Source organism: Octodon degus, unplaced genomic scaffold, assembly GCF_000260255.1.
Source record: "Octodon degus isolate 3935 unplaced genomic scaffold, OctDeg1.0 scaffold00015, whole genome shotgun sequence".
Classification (NCBI taxonomy): domain Eukaryota; kingdom Metazoa; phylum Chordata; class Mammalia; order Rodentia; family Octodontidae; genus Octodon; species Octodon degus.
The window spans coordinates 20796868-20820456 of record NW_004524591.1 but is presented as its reverse complement, the minus strand read 5'-3'; the positions used below and the strand labels follow the sequence as shown (position 1 = coordinate 20820456).

At 55.1% G+C, this 23589-nt stretch overlaps 1 protein-coding gene across 1 annotated transcript; it reads right to left on the bottom strand.

The window, feature by feature from the left end:
• Positions 1-6007: 6007 nt before the first annotated feature.
• On the bottom strand, positions 6008-18321 carry Aqp1 (aquaporin 1 (Colton blood group)). The gene is made up of 4 exons (XM_004626526.2): positions 17713-18321; positions 9056-9220; positions 8710-8790; positions 6008-7979 (listed from the first exon to the last, which is right to left on the bottom strand). The coding sequence occupies exons 1-4, from the start codon at positions 18094-18096 to the stop codon at positions 7800-7802; spliced, it is 810 nt and encodes a 269-aa protein (XP_004626583.1). The 5' UTR covers positions 18097-18321; the 3' UTR covers positions 6008-7799.
• Between the last annotated feature and the right edge of the window lie 5268 nt (positions 18322-23589).

Sequence of the window (23589 nt, the reverse complement as noted above, 5' to 3'; positions counted from 1 at the left end):
CACACACACACACACACACACACTTCTTATCTACCTTCTTTTCTCCCACCTCCTCTGCACCTCTGAACCTGAAACTCCCCCTTCTCTCACACCTACCCCCAGGAGAGGTTTATATAAATGAAGTTACCTTGAGGCTTTAAACCAGGGAATCTGAAAACTGAGAGGCCCTCAGAGATAGCACGCAGGCCAACATTCACAATACATGCTTTGTAGACAATAAGCACTCTGAAATAATAATCTACATTATTTCCAAAAGAGTGTCCTGTGGACAGACAAGTTTGGGCACTGGCTTAAATCAAGTGAGGTTCCTGCAGCACTTGCCGAACCTCTGCTGTGTGAACCTGGATGATGGGTCTCCAAGAGAACCTGAACTCACCCCACATCTGTGAAAAGCAGTCCTCACTCCGACAGCTGGGGTTGCCACTTGGCAGGGGCCTCAGTGGGCAGGCACCTCACCTAACTCACTGCGCATTACTTGGCCAGGGGGCAATGGTGCCTGTGAGCCCAATGACCAATGCTGCGAAGTTCTTTTCAACACTAACTCTCCAGGATTTTTTTTCCCAAAGAACTCCCCAAGGGAAACCAGGATAACTTCATACACAGGGAGAAGGAAGGGAAGGGGAAGGGGCCTGGGGCCTTGGAATCTTCTGAAAGGGACACTGTAGCCTATGAGGCATTCCTGGGACCGGTATCTCCAGGACCCACATTCCTGGAGGCAGATGTGCCTCCTCCAGCCCAGGAGGTCACCAGCAGCTGTGGAATTCTTGGAGTTTGTCTCGGATGGAAGATGCCGCTGGCTCATCAGCCCCAACCCAGGTGCACGGATGACTTCCGGGAACTTCACGAACAGTTGAGCAGAGTTATCTCACCTCAGAGCCCAGGAATCCTCCCTCAAGGTGAGCAGCAGGGCCACCTCCACAGGTCTCCAGCTAGGCAGATGGGAGGGGAGGTGGACAAAGTGAGGCAAGAGGCAAATAGCGCTGGTGTAAAGAGGGTTGGGAGGTCCTGCACACCCACTGCCCTTCTATAGAGGCCCAACCCTCATGGGAGGACTGCAGAAGAGTGGAAAGGGAGCCCTGAATGCCAATCTCAGAACTCTGGCATGTCTTAGGCAGTCATGTGAGTTTCCTGCAGCACTCCTGCCTCCTCCACCCTATGACAGGGTCCTAGGACCAGACGCATTGAATACTATCTTCCACCCCATAACTATTTCAATATTTTAAGAACAAATGAAGCTGTAGTATTCTAGGACTGGCTGTGCCCTCACCCCTTGTGTGGTCCATCTATAGGAAAGAACAAAACAGTAAGAGAAATTCCACATGAAGAGAAGATGACTTGAAGACAGCTGTGGGCTGAAGACATTTCTCCAGCCCCTGGACAGTCCTCCAGTCTGTGTAAAGGACCGTCAGTTTTCACAGCTCCAGCTGGACTAAAGGAGGCTTCCCTTGGAGTTCAAGGAAATGACCAGGAAGTGGGGAGGTGCTCGGACCTCCTCCCAGCAAGCAGGCCCCCTTCAGGATCCAGGAGACCTGCAAGGGTACCACAGTTAGCCAAGAGTGAATGTGCACTGCTGGCAGACTGACGCGACAGCACTCTCCAGTAGGCAAAGCACACACACACACACACACACACACACACACACACACACACACCCCGAGCCATGCACACATACAAATGCACACACGCACACCGAGGTCATACTCAAAATACCTTAACACCTTCATGGTGCGACCTGGGCATCCTCCCAGCCAGCAACTCTAAGCCTGCATACTTTCAGTGAATTTCTTTGTTGTTGTAGATTAAATTCCTTTTGTTTTTATGAGTCCTTTGTAGTCATTGCTATCTATTTGACTTACATTATGAAAAATATAAATGAAGTTGAAAGAATAGCAAAATTCAAAGAGATGTTGCCCACTTTCAGAATGTTCACAACTACAGCACATGGGGCTCTGATTCTGAGATCCGTCCTGTGGGTTTAGCTCTTTTTGGGTTAGACTCATTTGTAGTCTTTCCTCCACCCCCGTCCCTTATGTCACAGTGGCCAAGGGAAAATAGATGACACTCTTCTCCATGCTGTGAATCTGTTACTACTTTGTAGCTTACTGAAAAGTGTGTGCCAGGAACCCGCTAATAAACCCAACTAGGTCAGCCTCCTAGAGCCAACATTCCACATGGGTGGGGGTGGGTGACAGTCAAACCTAGGACAGCCCAAGGTGGTGACATCTCTCAGGGACAGGGCGGCTCTGGGCTGAGGACATTGCCCCAGCCTCTGACTGTGTCACAGGCCTGGCCTTGGCCTAGGCTGCCAGAAGTCACAGAGTCCAGATCTAAGTACTGCTCTGGGCTGCCCCGTAAAAATCACTTGAAACTGTCTTAGGACACATCAGAGTATGAATCTCAACAGAGTGTTCAGGGATAAGTCACTCCCATTCATCAACACACACAGGAATGCACACACGCCCACACGTGCGTGCGCACACACACACACACACACTTTGTTCTTGGTCTTTCTGTATATAGTTCCTTCATATGCATTGAATGCTATCTTATACCCATAATTATTTCTATATTTTAAGAACAAATGAAGCTGTAGTTTTCCCCATGGCTGAGGACTGGTTGTGCCTCACCCCTTGTCTGGTCAATATATAGGAAAGAACAAAACAATAAGAGAAATCCTACATGGAGACAAGGTGACTTGATGGGGATGAGTAGAATCCCTTAGTCTGGGGGGGAACTCATCGACCTTTGGCCATAGACCTCTGCGCAAAGGTTGGTGAAGCTGGGCTTTGCCTGCCTTCCCTGCCTCAGCCACCTCCTACCTATGTCCCCACTCCAAGGTGATGGACAGTGAACCTTGGGTCATCAAGCCCCAAGAACAGCCTCACCCAGGCTCCACACTCGGCCGCAAATTCCACTCATCGTCTTCATTGTATTCTAAACCTAAAGAAAACAAGGCATCGTGCCCAGCAGCTCGCCCATAAAACATTAATCACTATCCCCTCCTTGAGAGGCTTCTGACCAGGGAAGGTATGCCCTACAGGAGTGGTGGAAAATCCCAGTGGACCATCACAGGCCCAGCCGTGCTACAAGCAGTGGCCTGGCACAGGTTCCTCCAGTGCTTTTCCAGCCCAGCTCCTCGCTTCAGTTCCAGGGACACTGAGGACCAGTCTGGGAATCCCAAAGGAGAGACATCCAAATCCTCAGAAGGTGCCAGGGTCCTCGGGCCTCAGGAGCAAGGGGCTTCCTGAGCCACACACAACACACCTTTCCATCTGGACCCTCACACAAGCTGGGAGTCTGGGCCAGAGTCATAGCCACGGACCCCACTGAAGCCCATCACAGCTGTGCTGGACCTCTTGGCTGACCATAGGACAGGTGCCCGCAGGGAGCCGTTCCTGTTAGCCCCACTCCAGTTCTCCCAAAAAGGACTCCCCTTGATGTTGGAAGAGAAAAGAAATATCAAAAGAAGAAATACATGGCTAACATAATTGTACAACTGATTTCTATTGGTTTATTGAAAGGACCAATTAATGCTGAATTTTTTTACCAATTTTACATCTTCTATCTTGGCAACGACTTTGAAGACAACACACAATATAACAACCATTGTTGAATTCTTATCATCTTGCTTTCTGAAATTCTGCATCATTTCTAATGTTTTTATTATTTTTCATTCTTTTTAAAATAAAAATAAATAAATATAAAGAAAATCTGGGCTGTGAGGACTCCAGACTCCTACATGTTCTGAGCCCAGGATGGACTGGCCAGTGCTTAAGGTCACATGTGCATGTGCCATGGAAATCCAACCCCCACAATAGGAGCACTCAGCACAGGGCTTGCTCCCTGGCAGGAGTTTAGGAAAATTTTCTGATCTGCTCCAGGGTTCCTGGGGAACTCATATGAGGGACAATGGTGGAGCCACGGCTTCTTGCTCTTGTGAGTTTAATGGAAAGACCGATGTTCTAGGGTTCAGCAGCTGCTAGATTACATCCTCCTCCTCCCCAGCCAGGCACGGAGGGGTGCAGCTCTCCATGCTGGCTAAGCCGTGCCGTGGACCCACTTCAAGCATCTGGCCAGGCAGGACTCTGCTAAAGGAAGTGACCTGTGCTGGGTCTCAGCAGGGACCTGGTCACAGGGACACAACAGGCCAGGGCACCTCACGTGGCAGCCACCTGAATGCTTAGCAGCCTGGGGACAAAGGTTGAGTCCTAGAAGCTTTCAGGAAATTTGCTCTCTCAATTAAATTCTGATGAACAAAACAGACAAGGACTCCAGTTGGAGCCCCCAAACCTATCCTCTGGGCAGTGCTGGGCCGGACAGCACAGGAGCAGAGGAAACTTGAGGTGACCCAGGGAGATGAGTGTCAGGAGCACCGAGCCTATGGACTGTGGGAGGGTTCTGGGCCATCCTGGCCCCGAAGCTGTTGCACCAGGCCTACGGGTAGTACAGGCCTGTCTCGGTGCATCATGGGCCCTTGTGGTACAGCACTGCCTTTCCCTTTCTGCTGAAAGCAAGTTTCTCAGCTGTTTGGATAGTCAGAGGTAGGCTAGAGCAAGGGGAGCAGCCTCGGCCTGGGGATGCTAGCATATCGCAAGCTGACTCCCCTTCCAGGACACCCTGGAATGAAAGGGCTTCTTCTGCTGGATGCCACAGGCACCCAGGCTGACCTTTCTCCCTTCTTGCTCCCCATCACACCTCCACGGGGGGGCACAGCTGCAGCGCAGGCTGGCCATGGTGTGGGCCCGAAGCTAAGTAGACCCCAGTCTTTCAGTCAAGCAGAATCGTTTGAAATCTGTTCTGCGATCTTTGACAAATCCACTCATCTTCATGGACACTCAGCATGTTCCATAAATGGGGACCTCACTACTTTCCAAATTGTAAAATTCTGAGAGGAAATATGTGCTGTCCTGGGGTATCTCTTTACACATAGTAGGTGCCCCAGAAACTCTAGTTCCTGGCCTGCTTTCAGGCCCTACCTCTGGGCTCAAGGAGCCTAAAAGTCAAAACTTCTGGAGGCAATATCACAAGAAAGGCTCTGTTATGGGGTGGAGGTGGGATGGGATGGGATGGCTGGTCCTCTTGACATAACCCTCACAGGGTGACCATGGTTCTCCACCTTCCCAGCCTTCCCTGTCACGTCAGCCTGGGGCTCCACAAGGGAGGCGGGGCACGTGTGTCTCTCAGAAGTGGCACTGGGTGCCTTCCTAAACACCTCTTCCCTGCTCAAGCCACTCCCTGGTAACAACTGCCCTTGTGTCAAGAAGATATGGGTTGGTAGCTACCAATGGGTTGGTAGCTCTCAGAGCCTCCAGATTCCAGGCCTCAGTGGAAAGCACAAGCCCACCCTGGCCCCTTTCCTGTCACCAGGCACCCTTTCTTTTGATAGAGTTGGCATGTTCAGTGCAAATATCCCTCAGTGTGTGTGTGTGTGTGTGTGTGAGCGGAGTGTCAGAAAACCAGGGCCAAGTCTCAGCTGAGGGAGCACTGAAGAGCCAGCCTATCCCCACTAGGACCAAGCTCCCTGGGGCAGAGTATGCCGGCCCCAGAACCCAGCCCAGTGTGGTGAGAGCCAAGGGTGAGTCGAGGGAGAGGGTAGGGGAGAGACCTGGCAAGTCTGTGGCTCCCAGGGACCTGTTCTGAGGCAGGGGTGGGGATGAACGTGGCTGTGGGACGTCAGCCTTGTTTTCTCCTTCTCCTTCACCCTCCAGAATCCATGCTGCTTGAAAGGATGGGGCCTCTGCCATCCTTAGCTACACTGAGGCCTTCAAAGTCACCCTACCAGGCCCCAGAAGCAGGCTGTTCTGGGGGCAGAGTCCTGTGTGTAACCAGGGTTCCATGCTGTGGCTGTATCTATTCCCAGGGACCAAGGGCCTTGAACACAGAAGAGAGGCTGTGTCCCCACCCTACACTACACGAGGTCTTAACAGTAGAACCAAGCTCCTCACAGGCCCAGAGAACTCTTATAGGGACACAACAATTGAAAAAGAAAAACTCTAGGAATCTAGAGGACATTATAAGTCATTTTCCTTTATTTTCTTAACATATAAAATTCCAATTCCAAAGAGACATAAATGCTGAGCAGACAGATGTAGGGTCCTGGGACACAACAGCCAGAACCACGCAGGGCTGGGTCTGCCCGTCCTGCTCCATCACAACCTTCCCCCCTCTTGGTCCCTGGCCACTGCCAGGCATAAACCGAGAAACTGAGCATGAAAGGAATCCACTCACAGTCCAGGAAGAAGCCCGACATGCCAAATCCCTATCTAGCTGTGGGGCTCAGACCTCAGTTTTCTTATCTGCTAACTGGGCTGGAAGTTCCTGCTGGAGCACAGAGAAGGAAGTGTGCAGATGAGGCGTCTGGTGACTCGAGCAGCCGCCACTCTGCTTCATGCTTCTGAACATCCGCATGATTGTGACTGTGTCTCTCGGCTTATGTGGGCATCCTGGCTACGGCACTGTAGTAGAGCTGCTCCGGCCTGGTGGAAGCCAACAGACTTTCAGACTTGTGAAGTGGAGTGGAAGACATCAGCCCTGAAGCAGCCTGCTCTGTACTGCCCCTGGGCTGTAGCAGGAAGTTAGGGCAGGGCCTCTGCCCTCCAAGTCAATGAGGAGAGAAAGCTATGACCTGGGGCCACACAGCAAGCCCATACAGCACCCCCAGCTTGCCTGATGATTCCAACCATGACCTCGAAAGCACGGGTGGGAATCGTTCTTCCCTGCTCAGGACCAGCTCCAAGCTTGGAACCCCTTCGAAGGGTGTCTTCCACCATAGACTGATTCACATAGGGATCTCTCTGTCCTCAGGCCTGGGGCCTCAAATAATCCTGCTACTCTTTATTAAACATGCCCATGTAACAGTGTCCTGGGTCTGTGCTGGAGTAGTGTTGAAGTTTGTGCTATGACAGATGGAAAGACCAGCTAAGCCTCTGTGAAGGAACATGGGTGTCCTTGCTTCACCCTTCAAATATCCTTCAATCTACAACAGCAGGCTCTGTCTAGAGATGCTCCCCTACCCGCCCCCAACAACTCATGGCAGGGCACAGGCACCCTCAGCCACCTGGACCATCTATCCACCTCTGCCCCAGGACTCATCTACAAGAGGACAGGGCCACACAGATGTGAACCGAGCTTTGCACTTAGGAAAGAGCTCGGGACAAGGAGATGGAGCTGCCCTGCTGCAGGTCATGCCTTCTGGAACCTGTGGTGCTGTCCACACAGCCCTCCATTTTACGAATGGAGATCACTGAAGCCCTGAGACAGACAATTCCCAGTCATACAGCAAGTCTGGGTGGCAGTGCCCTGGGAGCAAGCCAAGCTGAGGGGCAAACCTTATCTGCCACCTGTGCTGCTCTGCCTGTCATCTTCCAGCACTCTTGGGGCCAGTGCCTATCGGGGAAGGAGGGCATTGCCCCAAGGGACTAAGGCAACACAGTGGGACCTCTGGCCCCTGTGGCAAGCAAATTGGCAACCAACTTGGGGGAAGGGGGGAACTTTCTGGCATACCTCCCATCACACTCTGAGGGGACAGTAACAGATGAGTCCCTCTCTTTCACTTCTTCAGTGACAAGGGAGGGGTGAATTAGTGAATCTTGGTCCCCAGGAAGCTTTGAGGCCAGGGAACAGAGAAAGAAAGAAAGTGAGAGGAACACCTCCGATGAGGTCTGACCGTGCAGGTTTGGCAGACCCTGGGGAGTGACTTTGGCCAGCTTGGCAGAGTGTCTACAATATGGGTTTCAGCCCTCCCCTCCCTCCACCCTTCCCTGCCCCGCCCCCCAGCTGGATGCGTAGGCTAGGCCCTTCTATTTGGGCTTCATCTCCACTCTGGAGTTGATATCATCTGCATCCAAGTCGTACTCCTCGACCTGGCCACTGGTCCACACCTTCATGCGGTCTGTGAGGTCACTGCTGCGTGGGGCCAGGATGAAGTCGTAGATCAGCACTGCCAGGGCTCCACCGATGAAGGGCCCCACCCAGAAGATCTAGGAGCAGAGCAGATCTGATCAGAGGGTACCTGGCCAGGGCTGAGATGAGCAGCCTAGAGCTCCTCCCTGGGGCCCTTCGGGGTTACCCTCATCCACCTTCCCCTTGGACATCTGGACAGAGGCAGGTAGGGCTGAGCCCCAGCCTCCTGACTCAGTGTCCCCAGGACAGATCCAGAGTGTGTGGAGGGGCACTCCTGGCCTCCATGTGGGCCAGCCTACACATGCCAGTTCCAGCCCCTCCTGCACATACCCCCCCTCCCACCTACCACTGCCCTGGCCCTAGAAGTCCCAGTCTAATACAGGGTTGGCCTGGGACACACACATCAAGGGTAATAAGAACTGAAGCCCACCGAGTACTACCTCTGTGCTTAGCTTAGTCTTCCCCCCTTTTCGCAGAAAAGAGTTATCATGTGCCACCTCACAGCTCACGGGACCAAGGAGTCAACAGGGTGGGTGAGCAGCCTGCCCAAGGCCACCCTGAATCAGAAAGTGGCAGACGCAGGACTTCAGCTGTGCTGCTGGGGTGGTTCAGGGGGTGGTCAATGGGCAGGCCTGAACCTGGAGGGCAGCAGCCAGGCTAACTCTGCTCCAGTGTGTCCCTACCACCCCTTCATCTCAGGCCTGTTTCCTGACTTCCTCTGTCCTGACAGCCTCCCAGAGGTCCTGCGGGGGATAAGCACCACAAGGTGGTGCTGACCTTGCCCTGTGACCTTGCAGCCCAGCTTACCCAGTGGTTGGAGAAGTCATGGGTGAGCACTGCAGAGCCAAAGGACCGAGCAGGGTTGATGCCACAGCCAGTGTAGTCGATCTGGGGGCAGGAAAGAGTGCAGGGAAAGTGACAGGAGACAGACAGGTGAGAAAACAGAGAGGACAAACAGGGCAGGGGACAGTAGAGAGGGGGATCAGAGCCCAGACAGAGCAGCACTGGCCCAGAAAGTTGGTCAGAGGTTCCTGCAGCCTCTCTTGGGCAGCAACACCCCTCCCCACAGGATGGCCCCCACTGCCCATACAGGGCTGCACCACCTGACCCTACCCACCCCAGCCCACCCCACAAGGGAAGGCTCTTTACTCACTGCCAACAGGTGTCCCAGGGCCACAGAGAGCCCAATGGCCAGAGGAGCTGAGCCCCCAAGGTCACGCCGCCTCCGGTCAGTGGTGGCCAGCACGCACAGCACCAGCTGCAGGGTGCCAATGATCTCGATGCCCAAGCCTTGGCCTGAGTTCACACCATCAGCCAGCTGGAGGGAAGAGGATCAAGGAGGCCTGGTGAGCAGGAAAGGTAGAAGCTGTGTCCAAGGGTCCCAGGCCCTGGCACCTAGGGCGAGGACCTTCAGCGCTTCAGCACTGATGACAGCAGGCACCAGTCTCCAGTCCCCTCCCACTCACACTGAGCACAACACCTAACACTTGCTCCATCTGCCCTGATGCCTGAACGAGGTGCTTTTTCCATGAGGTGTCCCAGGCCCCATCTCTCCTAGTCTCCACCGGGTCTCTTCCCCATGCCATTCTCTGTCGTCCCCTGATCTAGTCTACCTCCTGTTTCCTTTGGACGTGGCCTCCTGTCTTCCCTTCGGTCTCCCCTCTGCCCTGGCTCTGGCCCTCCCCTTCCTCTCTTTGGCCACCAGGTCCCGCCACTACAGTCTGGCTGCCACTGCTCCTAGGCCACTTTTAGAAACATGACTCACAGAAAAAGAAGAGAATGAAAGCTGCCCTGGGGCTACCAGAGCCCTCGCTCCCCAGGAGCTGTGCCAGGAGGTCTCTCCCCAGGAGACCCCTGTGCTCAGCTCCAGGGATGGGGACAGAGCACCCACATGAGGCAACAGGGCCAAGTCACAAAGACTCACTTGCACAGATGCCCGGATGTGCCACCTGGCCACCTCCTCCCAGGCAGTGCTGTGCCAACAAGCAAAAGCTTCAAGTCTCGCTGCCCAGCTCCCATCCTGAGGGTGCTGAGGTGACTCAAAGAACAGGGGACATTCTGCAGAATCCTAGGTGAAGGGTACTCCTCCATTCTTGCAGAGGTTTTCCCAGCCCTGCCCAAGACCATCTTACAAGAACAATTCTCTTCCAGCTTTTGTCCGCCTCACTGGTTTACAGGGAATGACTCACATCCCCTCCCCTGCCTTGCAGTTCCAGCTCTGGGCCTTTCTTGGCCGACCCCAGCACTCAGTCCGTCTGGCCCCGAGTCAGTCCTCTGGACAATGCCTAGTTCTCTTCCTGCCTGAAGGCCAGGTAGCGTCTGCCCTATATTCAGATCCTGACTCTTCTTGCTGGCATCATGAACACAGCCTCTCTTTAGTCCTCAATTTCTCCATCTGAAAAATGGGCCTAATGTTCCCTGGCCACTCTCTAGGTCCAAGAGAAGGTCCTGAGAGAGTTCTGAGGCCTGGCTGAGAGGGGCATTTGGAAAGGGATTTGGAGGAAGGAGGGATTGTGGTCCTTATTCTGGTTCTTTCTCATTATCTCTATAGGCTATAAGGACAGGCAGAGAGGAAGAGCCATCCCTACGCCAGAAACGAGGGTCCCTAGAGCTGCTGTCAAGGACACACTGGGAGCCAGGACAGTGGCTGGAGGGGAGGCCAGGAAGCCTGGGAGGCCCAGTGGTGCTCAGCTCTTCTCCTCATCGCTCTGGTCTCTAGGGCCAGGCTGATTGCTAGCTGGCAGGAATCCTGAAACCATCCCTTCCTTGTGGACTCCTGGAGCCACAGCTGTGAGTGGCTCCTGCTTGGTGCCCCCATTCCCCACCTTGCCTTTCTCCCAGGTGTGGCTCATCTTCTGCTTTCTTATCTGCAGCAGAGTCCCTGCCTCTACCCAAAGCACCACTTCCCATGCAAAGGGAGCAGAGAAGCTCATGAGGCCAGGCCTGGCATCTTGAGTCCTGGGGAGGGGGAGGGGAGCCGCTGGCCTGGGAACTCCGGAGGTACCCCCTTCCTAACAGCCAGGAGCCTCAGGATTGCAACCTGCCTCTTCTAATACCCCCTTCCACCCTACCACCCTGATAAGCACCCCCAGTTTGCATCAACATCCACAGGTGGCCTTTCTTCAACCACTTAACCCACTAGTGTTACTTTCCTATGGGAAAACGTAATTAAGGATTAGAAGGTACAGTTAAATGCCTCTAAAATCTGATGTCAGGAAAGAGCAGGTAAGAAAAGTCAACCTTTATTTGACTGTATGCAACCTATTAAATTTAAAACAATTGATTAACTAGGGTCAATCTTAGATACGGTTACTTGCTAGAGGAAAAAATGTTTTGTATATTCATGCCCACATAGTTTTGCCTGGCCCAGGGCTTATATTTTATTGGTTAAATTAAAAATAGTAAGTCAATGTTGTGCATGCAAGTGTCAACAAAAGAATAATCCACACGATTCTTCTGCAGCATCAGAAAGTTAAAAATTCTCCACGTGAACAGGAAATCCATGCAGGCTCATTGCTCAAGGTCCTCGTCAGATCTACCAGTCCCAAGAAGACTCCCGGGGTCCCTTTGTTGCGATTAACTTCTGCTCCACGCTGCCTCATCCTCACTGAGCTCTTTGCCTCCTGGAGGGGATGACCCTACCTGCCTCCTGGGTGGGCACCTTGCCTACTTCAGCCTGGGAGCCCCAGAGCTCCCTGTCCAAGCCCCAGGGGAAAGGCTCGTTGGGAGCTAATAGAAGATCAGAGAAGACCAACCTGTTCCAGAGCTCCCACCCTCCTCAAGGCAGCCTGGCTCCAGGGCAGCACTTTGGGCATAGCAGTCTAGCTAGAGGACAATAGGTTGTTTGTCAGTCTCTGGGCTGTATAGGTTCCGCTGTGCCAAGACTCTGTGAGAAGCCAGAGGGGAGACTGAGGCCCAGGGAAGAGGCAGCAAAGCCTGGATTCCTGCCCCAGGTTGTGTGTCAACTCACACTCCTGGGCCAGTGTGCTGGCTACCAAGGGCCCTGGTGTTCCCAGCTTGGACTGAGATTGGCAAAAGGTGGCTCTGCAGCTGCCAGCATGTTCCAGGCTCCAGGACTGATCTCTCCAGCCAAAGGGATCTGAACCCTCCCTGTCCCCTGAAGGCAGGCCAACCTTGTGAGCTCCGGGGCCCCGACTTGGTCTGAGCACACTGGCACAGCACCACTGGGGCTGCAGGCTCCAGAGCCTGGCATGGCTGAGGCTCTGAGCATCTGCTCTCAAGCACCAGGGGACAAGGAACATCAAGCTCTGTTCTGCCCACCCCCGTGCCTCTCGGACTCAGTGCTGGGCAGCAGGGGAAACTCTCAGGCCCCATCATATCATCTCTCCCTGAGCGGTCACAGGTGCACATGGTGGCACCCATGGCTTTGTGTGCCTCTGTATAGCTTTATCTATCCACTTGTTATGTAAGAGTGACAATATACTTGTGTCCAGGGATGGGCCCTGGGGTGACTCACTCCTTTGTTAGGTTTTAAGAGGTTTATTTCACAATAATTAAGTGAAAAATTCTGTCAAAGAACTATAAAAATTCTCAACTTGTGTGCACCAAACAACAGGGCCAAAAACAAATGATATAAAAGTTAATAGAGTCACAAAGAGGGCTGGCTCAGTCTACGCCCAGACTGAAGGAGTTTAACAATCCTCCCTTAGAAACTGATAGAGTGAAAACAGTCAGCAAAGTGCTAATCACACCAACTGCAGAAATCGAACCACAAAATTAGTAAGCTTGATGTCAGTAAGCAGGATGAACACTGCACCACGGCATTAAAGAATAGTGAAGAGCAAAAGCTCCTCTCAAGCCCTCATGGGTCATTTAGACAAACTGACCAGTGCTAGCTGGGTGCACCGGCCCTCCTGTGCTCTGCGTGGCCAGAGTCTGGGGCAGGATGGCTGCGTGGCACGCTGGCACTGGCATCCTTGGGGACACTTCTGAATGTGTCGCTGGTTACACACCCACATGGGTGCTGCCGCTGGCTAGAGAAGGGAGGGGAGCATGGAAGGGAAAAAGTCCCCTTGAGGGAGAAAGTACCGGGGCTCAAAGGGTCCTTTATTATTTGCTCCCATTTTATCTTCCTGACAGGGAACAATACACAAAGCAGTGGCTTCCCCTTTCCCTCCCTCCTTTTCCTTACTTCAGGGCAAGGGGACAAAAGGGCTTCCTTGAAGAGCCCCCACCCCAGGACCTAGGGCCTGAGGGGCCCTTGAGAATCTCCCACGTGTCTGCACCACGTACACTCACATGTCCGAGTGTGCACAGATTTGTGTTTTTAGGAGCAGAAAAATCGTGGGGTGGAAGGTGGGAGGCTGAGGGCATGGTCCTGCCCTCCCCTAACTGCACACCCTGACAAGGCCCCGTGCCTCTGTGAGCCCCTGCTTCCCCACCAGTAAAATGAAGGCTGAGGCCCAGATTCCAGCCCCAGGCAATCCCCAGCATTCCGCCTTGCCTGCCATCAGCCTGCACCACCAAGCCAAGAGGGAGACGCAAGAGCCCAGAATCCCCCATGTCCATCGGCCCCGCCACCCACATCCCAGCCCAAGCTCACCATGCTCGTCCTCTGCTGGGCAGGTTCATTTTTCACACCTCTAGGGACAGGAAACTCATCACCTTAGAGGCCACTGCTTTCCAGTTAAGAAGTAATAATTCTTTGTATCATATAGAACCTACCCCCTGGCAGGACCCCGACTGCATCTCAGACCCTGGGGGAAAGGTTGATAGTTGCAAACACCTTTTCCAGCCCTTCCTGCCCTCCTTTGGCTATGAGCTTTAGCCTTGGGCTGTGCTGCTCCAGGGATCAACTGGAGATCTTTGGATGAATGAAAACAGTCCCTCACTTAACCCTCTGTAGAGGAGCACATCTGGTCCCCAGGGAGAGGCCTTGACTGAGGGCCTCATGTGGACCTTCAGGGACAACACATTCCTCCCCACATCTGCCAGTGTATGGTTCCAAGCCCTGCCCTACGAGAGTCCCTAGATCCACTTGGTGCTTCCAAAGAGTGGGGACCAGGGCTTGCAGGAAGTTTTGCCAGCTAGAAATGAAGGCTCTTTTGCCACCAGAAGTTCACCTGTCTGAGAAAAGGCTGGTGGGCTAGCGATATCTGCTAGGTGGGGCCTGAGCTGTGGTGGCTGCAGTCAGCTGGTGATGAGGGAGTGGGCCACCACATGCAGCTGGAGGCTGCGCGGCTGAGAAGGAAGCCAGGGCAAGAGGGGTAGGGTCGCCAGTGGCCTACATATCCTCTCACAACCCTGTCCCTGCAGAAATAGGCCTCCGGGAGGAGGCCAGGCGTCATCAGGGTGGGCCCTGGTGTGCTCTGCAGAGGGCTCTCCTGGGGGAGGCAGCTCAGGACTTTTCGTGGTGAGGGAAGTCTCCACCGCAAAGCTCCTGCCGCCCCCCTCATCTGTTCTGGCTGGAAACAATAATTATATGTCCTGGCTATGGCACCACCACCCAGCCCTCCCGCCCTCTCCCCAGGCCCATTAAGCCTGAGCACTGTCATCGGAAACTCTGGCTTCCCTTTCCCCAGTCCACCCCTAAGCCCTGAGGAGGTGGCAGGGGCTTCCTTTCTGGGACAACTGGTGACATAAAGATTCTTCTGTCCCTCTAGCTGGGAAAACTGAGGCCCAGAAAACTGGGGTTGGGGAACACTTGGGACTAAGACCAGGTGGCTGGAACAGCACGTGGAAGCATTTTCCCAGACTTAGGCTCTTGAACGAGTGAAGACAAGGCCTCAAGTAACCCCCTGGGGGGCAGCAATTGTGTGCCATGCCTGCGGCACCACTCACAGGGCAACGAGGGACACCACTGCGGGTAGGCTTTCCCTCTCTGTACCTGTGTGCTAGCAATGCAGGCACTGGCCCGCCCAGAGCCCCAGCCTCACACTGCGACCCTCCACTGCTCCACTGACCAGACCCCACAACCAAGAGCACAGTTTCTCTGGTCTTCCTGCCTGAGCACACACACGTGCTCACGTGCTGTCCCCCAGAGTCCCTTCCCTCTCCAGTGCTCTCCACATTCCTGTGGAATCTCCTCCCTGAAGCCTCCCTGGGCCTCCTACCCTTGCAGCTGCGTTCTCAGGTCAGCCCAAATGCCTCTAATCACACCTGCCTCCTGCCTCATATCACAGCCAGCTGCATACAGGGCTTATCTCATCCTGGGACTGTGCAGGTCCCAGGGCAAGGAGCCCAGCTGGCCCAGCCCTGCATTGAGCACCTAGCAGCCTCACTTGGGTCTGTCTGCAGGGAGCTGACTGGGGAGGGGAAGAATGAAAACAGCCAGAGTGTGCTGGGACTCCCAGTGCCCCAGCCTCTGCCACTTCCTGAGCCAGCCACACCCTTCTGTGTCCTATCACAGAAAAGAACCTGGGCCACGTCAGCCGAGTTAGCTCTGTGGAGTCACAGAGGATGCTGGTGGCTAAGCCAGGACAGGGACAGGGCAGGTCGGCCATCCCAGCCTCAGCTTCTCACTCTTGGCCAAAATCTGGGTTTGGTTCTTAGAACTAGCTGGGACCCTGTGGGGTAGACAAAGGCCTGTGGTCTCTGTAGGGTGTGTCCTAGGTCCTGACTCAGTGAGGAGAAAGTTGTCCCCAGGGGACACCCCCTGACTCATCTAACCACTTCCTGACACTTTTTCCCCTATTTTCTTTGGAAATCTCCATGCCAACGATTTGCCCCACCCAGACCTTGGCAAGAGCGGACCAGAGAACTGTGGGGTGGTGGGAGCTTCCCCCACAGCATGGAAGAAAGACTGTCACCTGCAGTGTGGACTGTGCTCCATCCCTCAGAGTCATCAGGACCACTCCCAGGTACCTCCAAGTCCCAGGGCCACTGTCTGAGGGCAGAGATGGAGGGGATACCTTTATTTTTAAGCCCATACCTAAATCCCAAATGCCCATCATCTCGACAAGGTAGTACCGCCACCAGCCTCTGGAAATGAAAGCTACAAAGAGGATGGAGAACTGAGGAAGGGTGTGGCCAGATCCAGATGGTGCAGAAGGGCTCTGCCCTCTGTCTGCATCCTGGATGCCCACGCTGGAGAGTGCAGTTGTTGCCAGCAGGTGCATATGTCCTGCTTGCCCTTTAGTTGGGTGGGAAAAGAAGAGCCAGAAGGCCTGAAAGTCTCAAAGTCTCCCCAGGGGGAGCCTTCCCTGGCCCTATCCTAACCAGCCAAGCCCCAGTGTGAACTTGGCCCCACCCACAGGAATTCCCTGAGGTCACCTGGCTCTGCTCAAGCTGAAGAGACTGAAGCCTGGGGGCACATGGCCAGCACAAGCTTGGTTCTTCTATCACAGTCACATCTTCCCTGACCAAAGTCTAAACTCCACCACAGAGCTAATCTTCAATCTTGGGCCGAGCAGAGGTTGGCTCCCAGGAGGGCTGGGCAGGTGTCACTGTGACAGAAGAAGTGCTAATCCCCCGTGGCAGGCCACGACAGCCGCCCTCTGCACTGGGCGTTTATCTAGCCTCCTGGTTTCCATCAGCAGGACTGAACTTTGGCTGGAAGATGAGAGGCTGTAATCAGCCATTGCCATCTCTGAGAAGCCCTCGGGGCTCCTGCAAGGTCCCCACACCCTCCAGCCCCGAAGAGCCCTCCAGGCATGTTTCTCCAGATCTGTTCCTCCTCTCTGCTCTTGGTCCGACTCCCTCCTAGAAAGGGCACCCCAGCCTGCTTGCCCAGCACACACTCTCAGCTCCCTTCCTTGGCGCTCAGACCATTTGCCCCCTGGTGCATCCCGAGGGCATTCAGTGTTTGCACTTGGCTGGGGAGCTGGAGAAGCTGGAGCGTCTGTTAACAGCAGGCAGTCACCACCACAAATGGCCACTTAGCCACACTAAGCAGCCTTGGAGCAGTTATTTTCAGTGGCTAACTCCCAGTCACCAACATCTGCTTCCCATTCAAGCCAGGAACAGAGGACACCTGCAGTTACACACTCACCCCCACACACACCCTTGCACAGGAGCACAAACGTGCGTGTAGCTTCTACAAACATGGAGGCCCACCCTGGCAAGCACACGCCCCCACACATGCATATACATAAACACACACGCCAACCACCCCTCTTCCCAGGCACCGTGGGCCCAGTTCTTGCCTCCTACCTCTCTGCCACCCAGGAAAAATGTCTTCACTCCCTGGCCCAAGCCTGATGCCCAGTGGCAGAGGAGTTGAGGTTCTCTTTCCCTGCCTCCCTCCGGGTGCTGATTTAGGGACGCATGTGAATATGAGAGGCTGCCTTGGGGCTGGGGAGATGGCTCAGTAGAATAAAGCACAAGGGCCTCAGTTCAATCCCCAGTTCCGCCAAAAAACAAACAAAAGAGGCTGCCTGGAAGCCTGGAACCTCCCCAAGGGGGTCCTGCTCGCACTCTCGCAGCCCCTGCAGTGGAGGTGCCCATGTCTGCTGCAGCCTGGCGGGGGACAGTAAGTAGAGCTTGCCTCTGGTGCAGGGAAGGAGCTGGCTGCCAGGCATGGCTGAGTAGGACCAAGAAACTAGTCTGAGCCTGAGGAACTGCTAGCCTGCAGTTAGTGCCTCTAGAGTTTATGCCCAACAGATGCTCTGCAGGGGACATTGGCACGATCACTTTTCTCCAGCTCTGATTCCCACAGAGCCTGGCAGAAACCGGGCCAGAGCTGCAGCATAACTGAGCTCCAGGTACGAGCCTCCATAACCCGCAACCACCTCATGTTCTCTCTCTTCCTCCGGGTTTCCACCTACACAGTGGACAGAGGGTGGAACTAGTGCCACCTCTGCGCCATTCTAGAGCCCCCCCCCAGCCCCAAGCCTAGAGCACCCCACTCACGTCATTGCGGCCAAGCGAGTTCATGGGCAGGTTGGAGGTGATGCCTGAGAGGATGGCAGTGGCGACGATGGCCCCCACGCACTGGGCAATGATGTACATGACCGCGCGGAGGATGCTGATCTGACAGCTGAGCAGCAGCCCCAGCGTGACAGCCGGGTTGAGGTGGGCGCCACTGATATGGCCCACGCTCTGGGCCAGCGTGGCAATGCTCAGCCCGAAGGCCAGCGACACCTTCACATTGTCCTGCACTGCCGTCTGGTTTCTGTTCAGTGGGTACCGGAAGCCCAGGGCAGAGCCAATACTGATGAAGACGAAGAGGGTCATGGCCAGGAACTCAGCCACCACGGCCCTCCAGAAAATCTTCTTCTTGAACTCGCTGGCCATGCTAGCAGGGTCTTGGCTAGAGACTGCTCACTGCCTGGTGCTCAAGTCCCTCCGAGGGCTGAGCCACAGCCTGGGCTGGGCCTATTTATAGGGCTGGGGGGGCGGGGGGAGCACAAAGGGAGGAAGGCCTCTCTTTGCTCCTGGCCCGCCCCATACCACACGGGCCTCCTCTCTGCGATGGATGCAGACTCGGCTCTGCTGTCCGCCTGCCAACTTTTTTTCCTTCCTCCTCTCCCCCTCCCTCCTGCCTCCCTCCCTTTCTCCCTCCACCCTCAGCCCTGCCCAGCCCAGAAGGCAGGCAGGAGGCAGCCGTTGCTCTAATAGGCTTTGGGAAATTCCTCCAAGCTGGCCCCACTCAGGGGGCCAAAGAAATCCAGGTGTCCTGCCCAGTGTGCAAAGCTCAGGGGGTGCCCAGGGGCAGAGCCAGGCTTTCCAAAGGGAGAAGGCGGGGGACTGGTCTAAGGGGGTGGTCACTGTCTTCCTTGGAGGTGAGCACCACAGTCCTGCCTCTGAAATCTTCATCCCAAAGTGGTGTGACATTATTAGTCCTGAAGTTGGGGGTTGCGGGGATCCAGGGGGTGCTGTCTGGGCCTGCCATACCCAGCAGGACCAGCAACTACTTGTCACTTTCCAGCTGTCCCCCCCCACACACACACACACACTAGTCAGGCATGGGTTGATGGGGGCAAAAAGACTTTGGAAGATGCAGAGAGCTTTGTCTGGGGCTTGCCCTCCCATGCTGCAGTCAAGGGCAGACCCAAGATAGGCAGGAATGTTGGGAAGCTCCTACTTAGGAACAGTTTGAACCAGTGATTTGGGAATAAGTTGGAGGGGAAGGATGGGGACAGTTCAGAACTTTCCTTTCACAGGCTGGTGAGTTGAAAGGTCACTGAAGAGACAGAAGCGGCAGCCCAAGCCAGGAAGGACAGACAGGGAGACGTGGTCTCTCCACCGTGGATCCTGAACCCTGACTTAATCAGGAGAAAAGTATATCGGGCCTGTGAGCTTCTGGGACAGGGAAGAACATGAGCAACAGCTGCAGGGAGCAAAATAGGAACTAAGTGGAAGGGAGAAGAACGAAGAGATTCCCCACGCATTGCAGGAGACAGAGGCAGGGAGAAGTGCCAAGGAGTGAAGGGAAAGAGGGGAAAGGCGGGTGCCATCAGGCTGCCCAGTGGGAAGCAGGAAAGAGGCAGCCCTGCAGACCTGACAGCCCAGCCTGAGCCCCCTGCACACTCAGTTAACGAAGTGAGCACAAGTCTGGACTCTGGGGCGAGGGTGCTGTCCAGAAGCCCAGCCAGCCCACTTGCCTGCCATACGTGAAAGTGTTGAAAGGTGAGCCAGGTCCAACAGGTGGGGTCCTTGTCTGCCCCGAGCAAAGGCCACCTGCTCCCTCCTCCCGCCTGCCCACCACAGTTCTAAGCCAGAGCATGATTATCCCATTTGTAGATGGGAAAGTGAGGCTCAGAAAGGGGAGTGACTTCCCTGAGTCATGGGTGTGCTGGGGGAGGATAGAGACAGGCACGTGAGTTGTGTCCCTCCTCCTGTCCAGGGTCCAGGCTTCAGGGAATGAGTCCACCTCCACAGACTACCCTCTGCCCAGCTGTGCCCTGCACGGCCAGGGAGCACAGAGAACAGGCAGCCTGCATTTGTTGGGAGCAGGCAGCAGGCTGGGAAGCTGTGCTCACCCACAGGCACTGCTGCCCATAAGCAGCAAGGAGTGGCTGGAGACTGTGGGCGCAGGGGCTGGCAGGCCCTGTCTGCTCAGACTGTCTGGGCAGCCAGAGGTAATCAGTGCCTTATTAACCCTTTGAGAGAGGGAGCTGGCCGGGGGGAGGGCACTTCCCAGAACCTGCCCCTCATCCTCTCCTCTGGGCAGCCCTGGCTCAGCATTTCTGTCCCGGGAGGCTGCCCTGGCCCTCCACAGCCCTGGTGAGGCATCCTCCAGGGCCACTGACCCATCTCTCTGCAGAGTTGGAATGCTGTCACCTGGAGATTCCAGCAGACAGCCTAGTGCCCCTCCAATGCAGGCTCCTCGGGACAGGGCTGTGCCCCTCTCCAGCCAGGCTCTTCATCAGGCCACTGGTGTCTGTACTGAGCAGTGGACACACCTTCCTCTGCCTCAGTTTCCCGGCCTCTGAGAGCCCACTGCAGTTCCTGCTCTTCATTTTGTGCAGGCCTAAGATCTGAGGCTGAGGACACAGGGATCCAGCCAGGAGGCTCAAGGGAGGCAGCAGGAGAGAGCTGTCCCCGGGCAGATGTTGGCATGGCTGAGCAGTGGGGCAGAGTCAGGAGTGTAGCTCTGAAGAACCTATATCCCAGGGGTCGGGGACCAGGGCCAGGTCCAGAGCCACACAGCCAAGGATTCACAGAGGTCCACAGTGCAGAGCCACACAGCCAAGGATTCACAGAAGTCCACAGTGCCTGTGGGTACAAGTCCCTAGAGACTTACTAATATAGCGGATAGATGTTTGCTTAGCCCAGGTAACTTCCAACCACTGTTTCAGGCCATGAGAAGATGACCAAGGGTCCCACAGACCTGCTCTGAGGCCTCCATCCTATTATAAGTTCTCATGGTCCCTGCATGGAGCTCGTGTATGTGTGTGTGTGTGTGTGTGTGTGTGTGTGTCTACATGCATATGCATGCACATGTGTACCTGCAGAGTACCACCTTGCTCTAGAACAGCCAGGAAGAATAATTCAGGAAAACTCATCATTGCCCAGGCAAATTATGCACACACCAGTCAGGATGCTAACTGGCTCCTCTGAGTGCCGCATCTGCCATCCCTGCATTCTGGGTCCCCCTCTCCCTTACCAGCATGGCTGCTGCCCTAATGCTACCAAGAGAGCTCCATGCCTAGGGATGAGGGCACGCCAACACCAGGAGGAGTCATCAGAATGGAGGCATGGCCAGAGACACCAGTGCAGACCCCACTCTGGAAGGCTTGAGGATCTTGTGAGTTGCCAAGCAAAGGTCAAGCTGGGATTACCAGCTAGGACCACCTAATCCAGAGCCCTGTCCCCTGTGAGGAATGGCCCCCATACATGCTCACCAAACTCAACTCTGTTGGCCCAGGAAAAAGCAGAAGGTCTGAGGTTACAGGCCCTAGGAGATGCCGGGTGAGCAGGAATAAGGGACAGCACTCAGCTAAATATGAGTGCCCAGGGACATGCGATTGCAACCCTCAATTCCCAGTAGCCCCAACATCGGCCCCAAGGGCAAACTGCTGTGTCCAGTTCACCCCCCATTTGGTGTCCCCCACCTTGGCAGGTGTTGTCCCTCTACTCCCTCAGGCTCTGTGTCCCCCCCATCATGGACAGTGGCACAGCCAGTCTAAATAAGGGAGAGCCCTCTGTCTCTAGCTCCTGAGCCCTGGGAGAGGCTGCAGGCCACTTAGGCTACAACACTGCTGGCAGCAAGCACTACAGCAAGTGCTTTTCCAGATGTGCCTCATTCCTGACATGCCTGCTAAGACCCACGTCCTGTCCCAGAGGTGGCTGTTCCCAGGATGCCCAAGGACTGGCCCCACAGGGATTCAGTGGGAGGACTCCAGGTCCTGTTCACACTGAGATAACAGCTAAGGGTCTGGAGTGTGGGTTGTGTGGACACCTAGGGTGTGGCCCAGCTGCCCCTAGCCCCAGGCCACTGGTGAGTGCAGGACAGAGAGGCCAAGAAGGAGCGCTCCCTCCCCCCAGGCCCAAAAGGAATTTCTCACCCCCAGGCTGGGTTGTGGAAAGCCAAAATTTCCTTTCCTCCATGAGGCCTCGCAACAGGCTGCGGTTTGGGGTAGGAGGAGCCTCACGTAGTGAATGATGCGACCACCCATGCCCATCCGCTCACCAACAGCTTGGACCCATTTCCCCAAATCGCTCCAGCTTTTCTGCACTGGAGCAGAGAATGGTGAATGGAAAGAGAGAACCAGGTACTGGTGGAGCCGGGAGAAAGGGCAGGCCAAATCAGAAAGCACTCCTCCCAGAGAATCCCACCTGACCCCCAGGGACTCCAGCTCTGAAAACTTCCTGGTCCCAGTGGCGTCTGCTTCCAGTCCTCTCTGGACTCTGATCCTGGACTTGGAAGACCTGGCTGTCAGTCACGTAGATGGGCCTTGCCCTCTCCGGAGGCCACGGCCACCTGTCTCGTGAGAGGAGCTCAGGCTGGGCCAGGCCTGAGGAAGCAGAGGGGTGCTCAGACCCAGAGTACCTGGGCCTGTAGGAAGCCAGAGGTTCTCAGGTCCTCTTGAACTCACCTCTCACCCATCTTCAGGCCCTTCATCCACCAGCTAGCCACACCCCACACCTACCCATCCCTGCTCCATGCCGGGGCCTCCGGTGTGCCATGTCTAACAGTAGCCATCCTCCTTCAGAGCCCCAGCAGCCCCTCTGACCCCTTACCCACCCGAGAGCGCCCTCCGCTGGGGGCCCCAGGAAACGTGCGCCCTGACTCTCTTCTTGCGGGCTGGGCACCACCACCTCTCCAAGCCTGCGAGCTGTCCTGCCTGGCAGATCTTTCCTGAATATTTACACGTCACAGTCACAGGATCTCTCCTAAATCATAAAAGGATTTAGCAGTCCACTAGTGATTCATCAGACGGAACAATTTAATAATGTTCTAGGCTACTGCTTCCCATTTATGTCTCCCCACCCCTGCCCTCACCCACCCCTTCTTAGCAGAAGCCAGGCTTACTGACTTTGGGGTGAAGGGTAGTTCAATACCTCTGTCTAGGAAGCAGAATTTTCTGTTCTAATGTCTTACCACTAACTCTCCAGTCACAGATAGGCCCTGTTCCTGTGATGCCAGAGAAGATGAAAACTGCAGATATAAGGTAAAAAAAAAAAAAAGAAAGAAAGAAAGAAAGAAAAATGCTGCCAGCAGCCAGGCTGGGGGCTTTCAGCATTTAATGTACCATCAGGGCACCATGAATGAGGGCTCTGGAGGGGGTGGGGCTGCCTGCCTCCACTCTGCCCATTTGGGGCCGGAGGTCTTCCTCGAAGGAGTGGAGTCACACTTTCCCCAGCCCTGCCCTGTGAGCGGGGCTCCCTGTGGCCCAGGAGGGCGGGCATCCCTGGCTTGCAGAACTGATGCTGGCTGACTGGCGGCCTTTGGGCTGGGGGCCTAACCACACCCTCTGAGAGGGCAGGGAGACAAGGAAGGGACACAGGTGTGGCAGATGGGGAGCAAGCGCTTCCTCACCCAGGCTGCCCCTGTCCCCTGAGCCCCCCACCACTGCAGCTTTCTTCCTGCACCTTTCTTCCTCTCTCTGGTCCTGTGCACTCAAGTCTCCTCTCTCTGCTTTGTTACATTGTGAAGCATCAAGTTTGGGAGAAGGGAGCCAGACAGCTTCAGCTCTGATACTGTTTTTCTATATGGGGAAAGTGAGGCTTCACATGACCTGGGGGCTTGGGGTGGGTCAGGGCGAAGCCTGGCTGGAGTCCAAGCTGCCTGAGTCCAGCCCTAGGCAATAGTCTCTTGCTTCTCCCTTCTCTGGTGACAGA

What these genes read in the sequence shown, in the direction of transcription:
- Aqp1 (XM_004626526.2), bottom strand. Translation starts at nt 18,096, where the DNA reads ATGGCCAGCGAGTTCAAGAAGAAGATTTTCTGGAGGGCCGTGGTGGCT. An exon ending in ACTCGCTTGGCCGCAATGAC is followed by an intron (nt 9,221 to 17,712) that starts GTGAGTGGGGTG and finishes TCTTCCCTCCAG; the next exon opens with CTGGCTGATGGTGTGAACTC. An exon ending in CCCTGGGACACCTGTTGGCA is followed by an intron (nt 8,791 to 9,055) that starts GTGAGTAAAGAG and finishes TCCTGCCCCCAG; the next exon opens with ATCGACTACACTGGCTGTGG.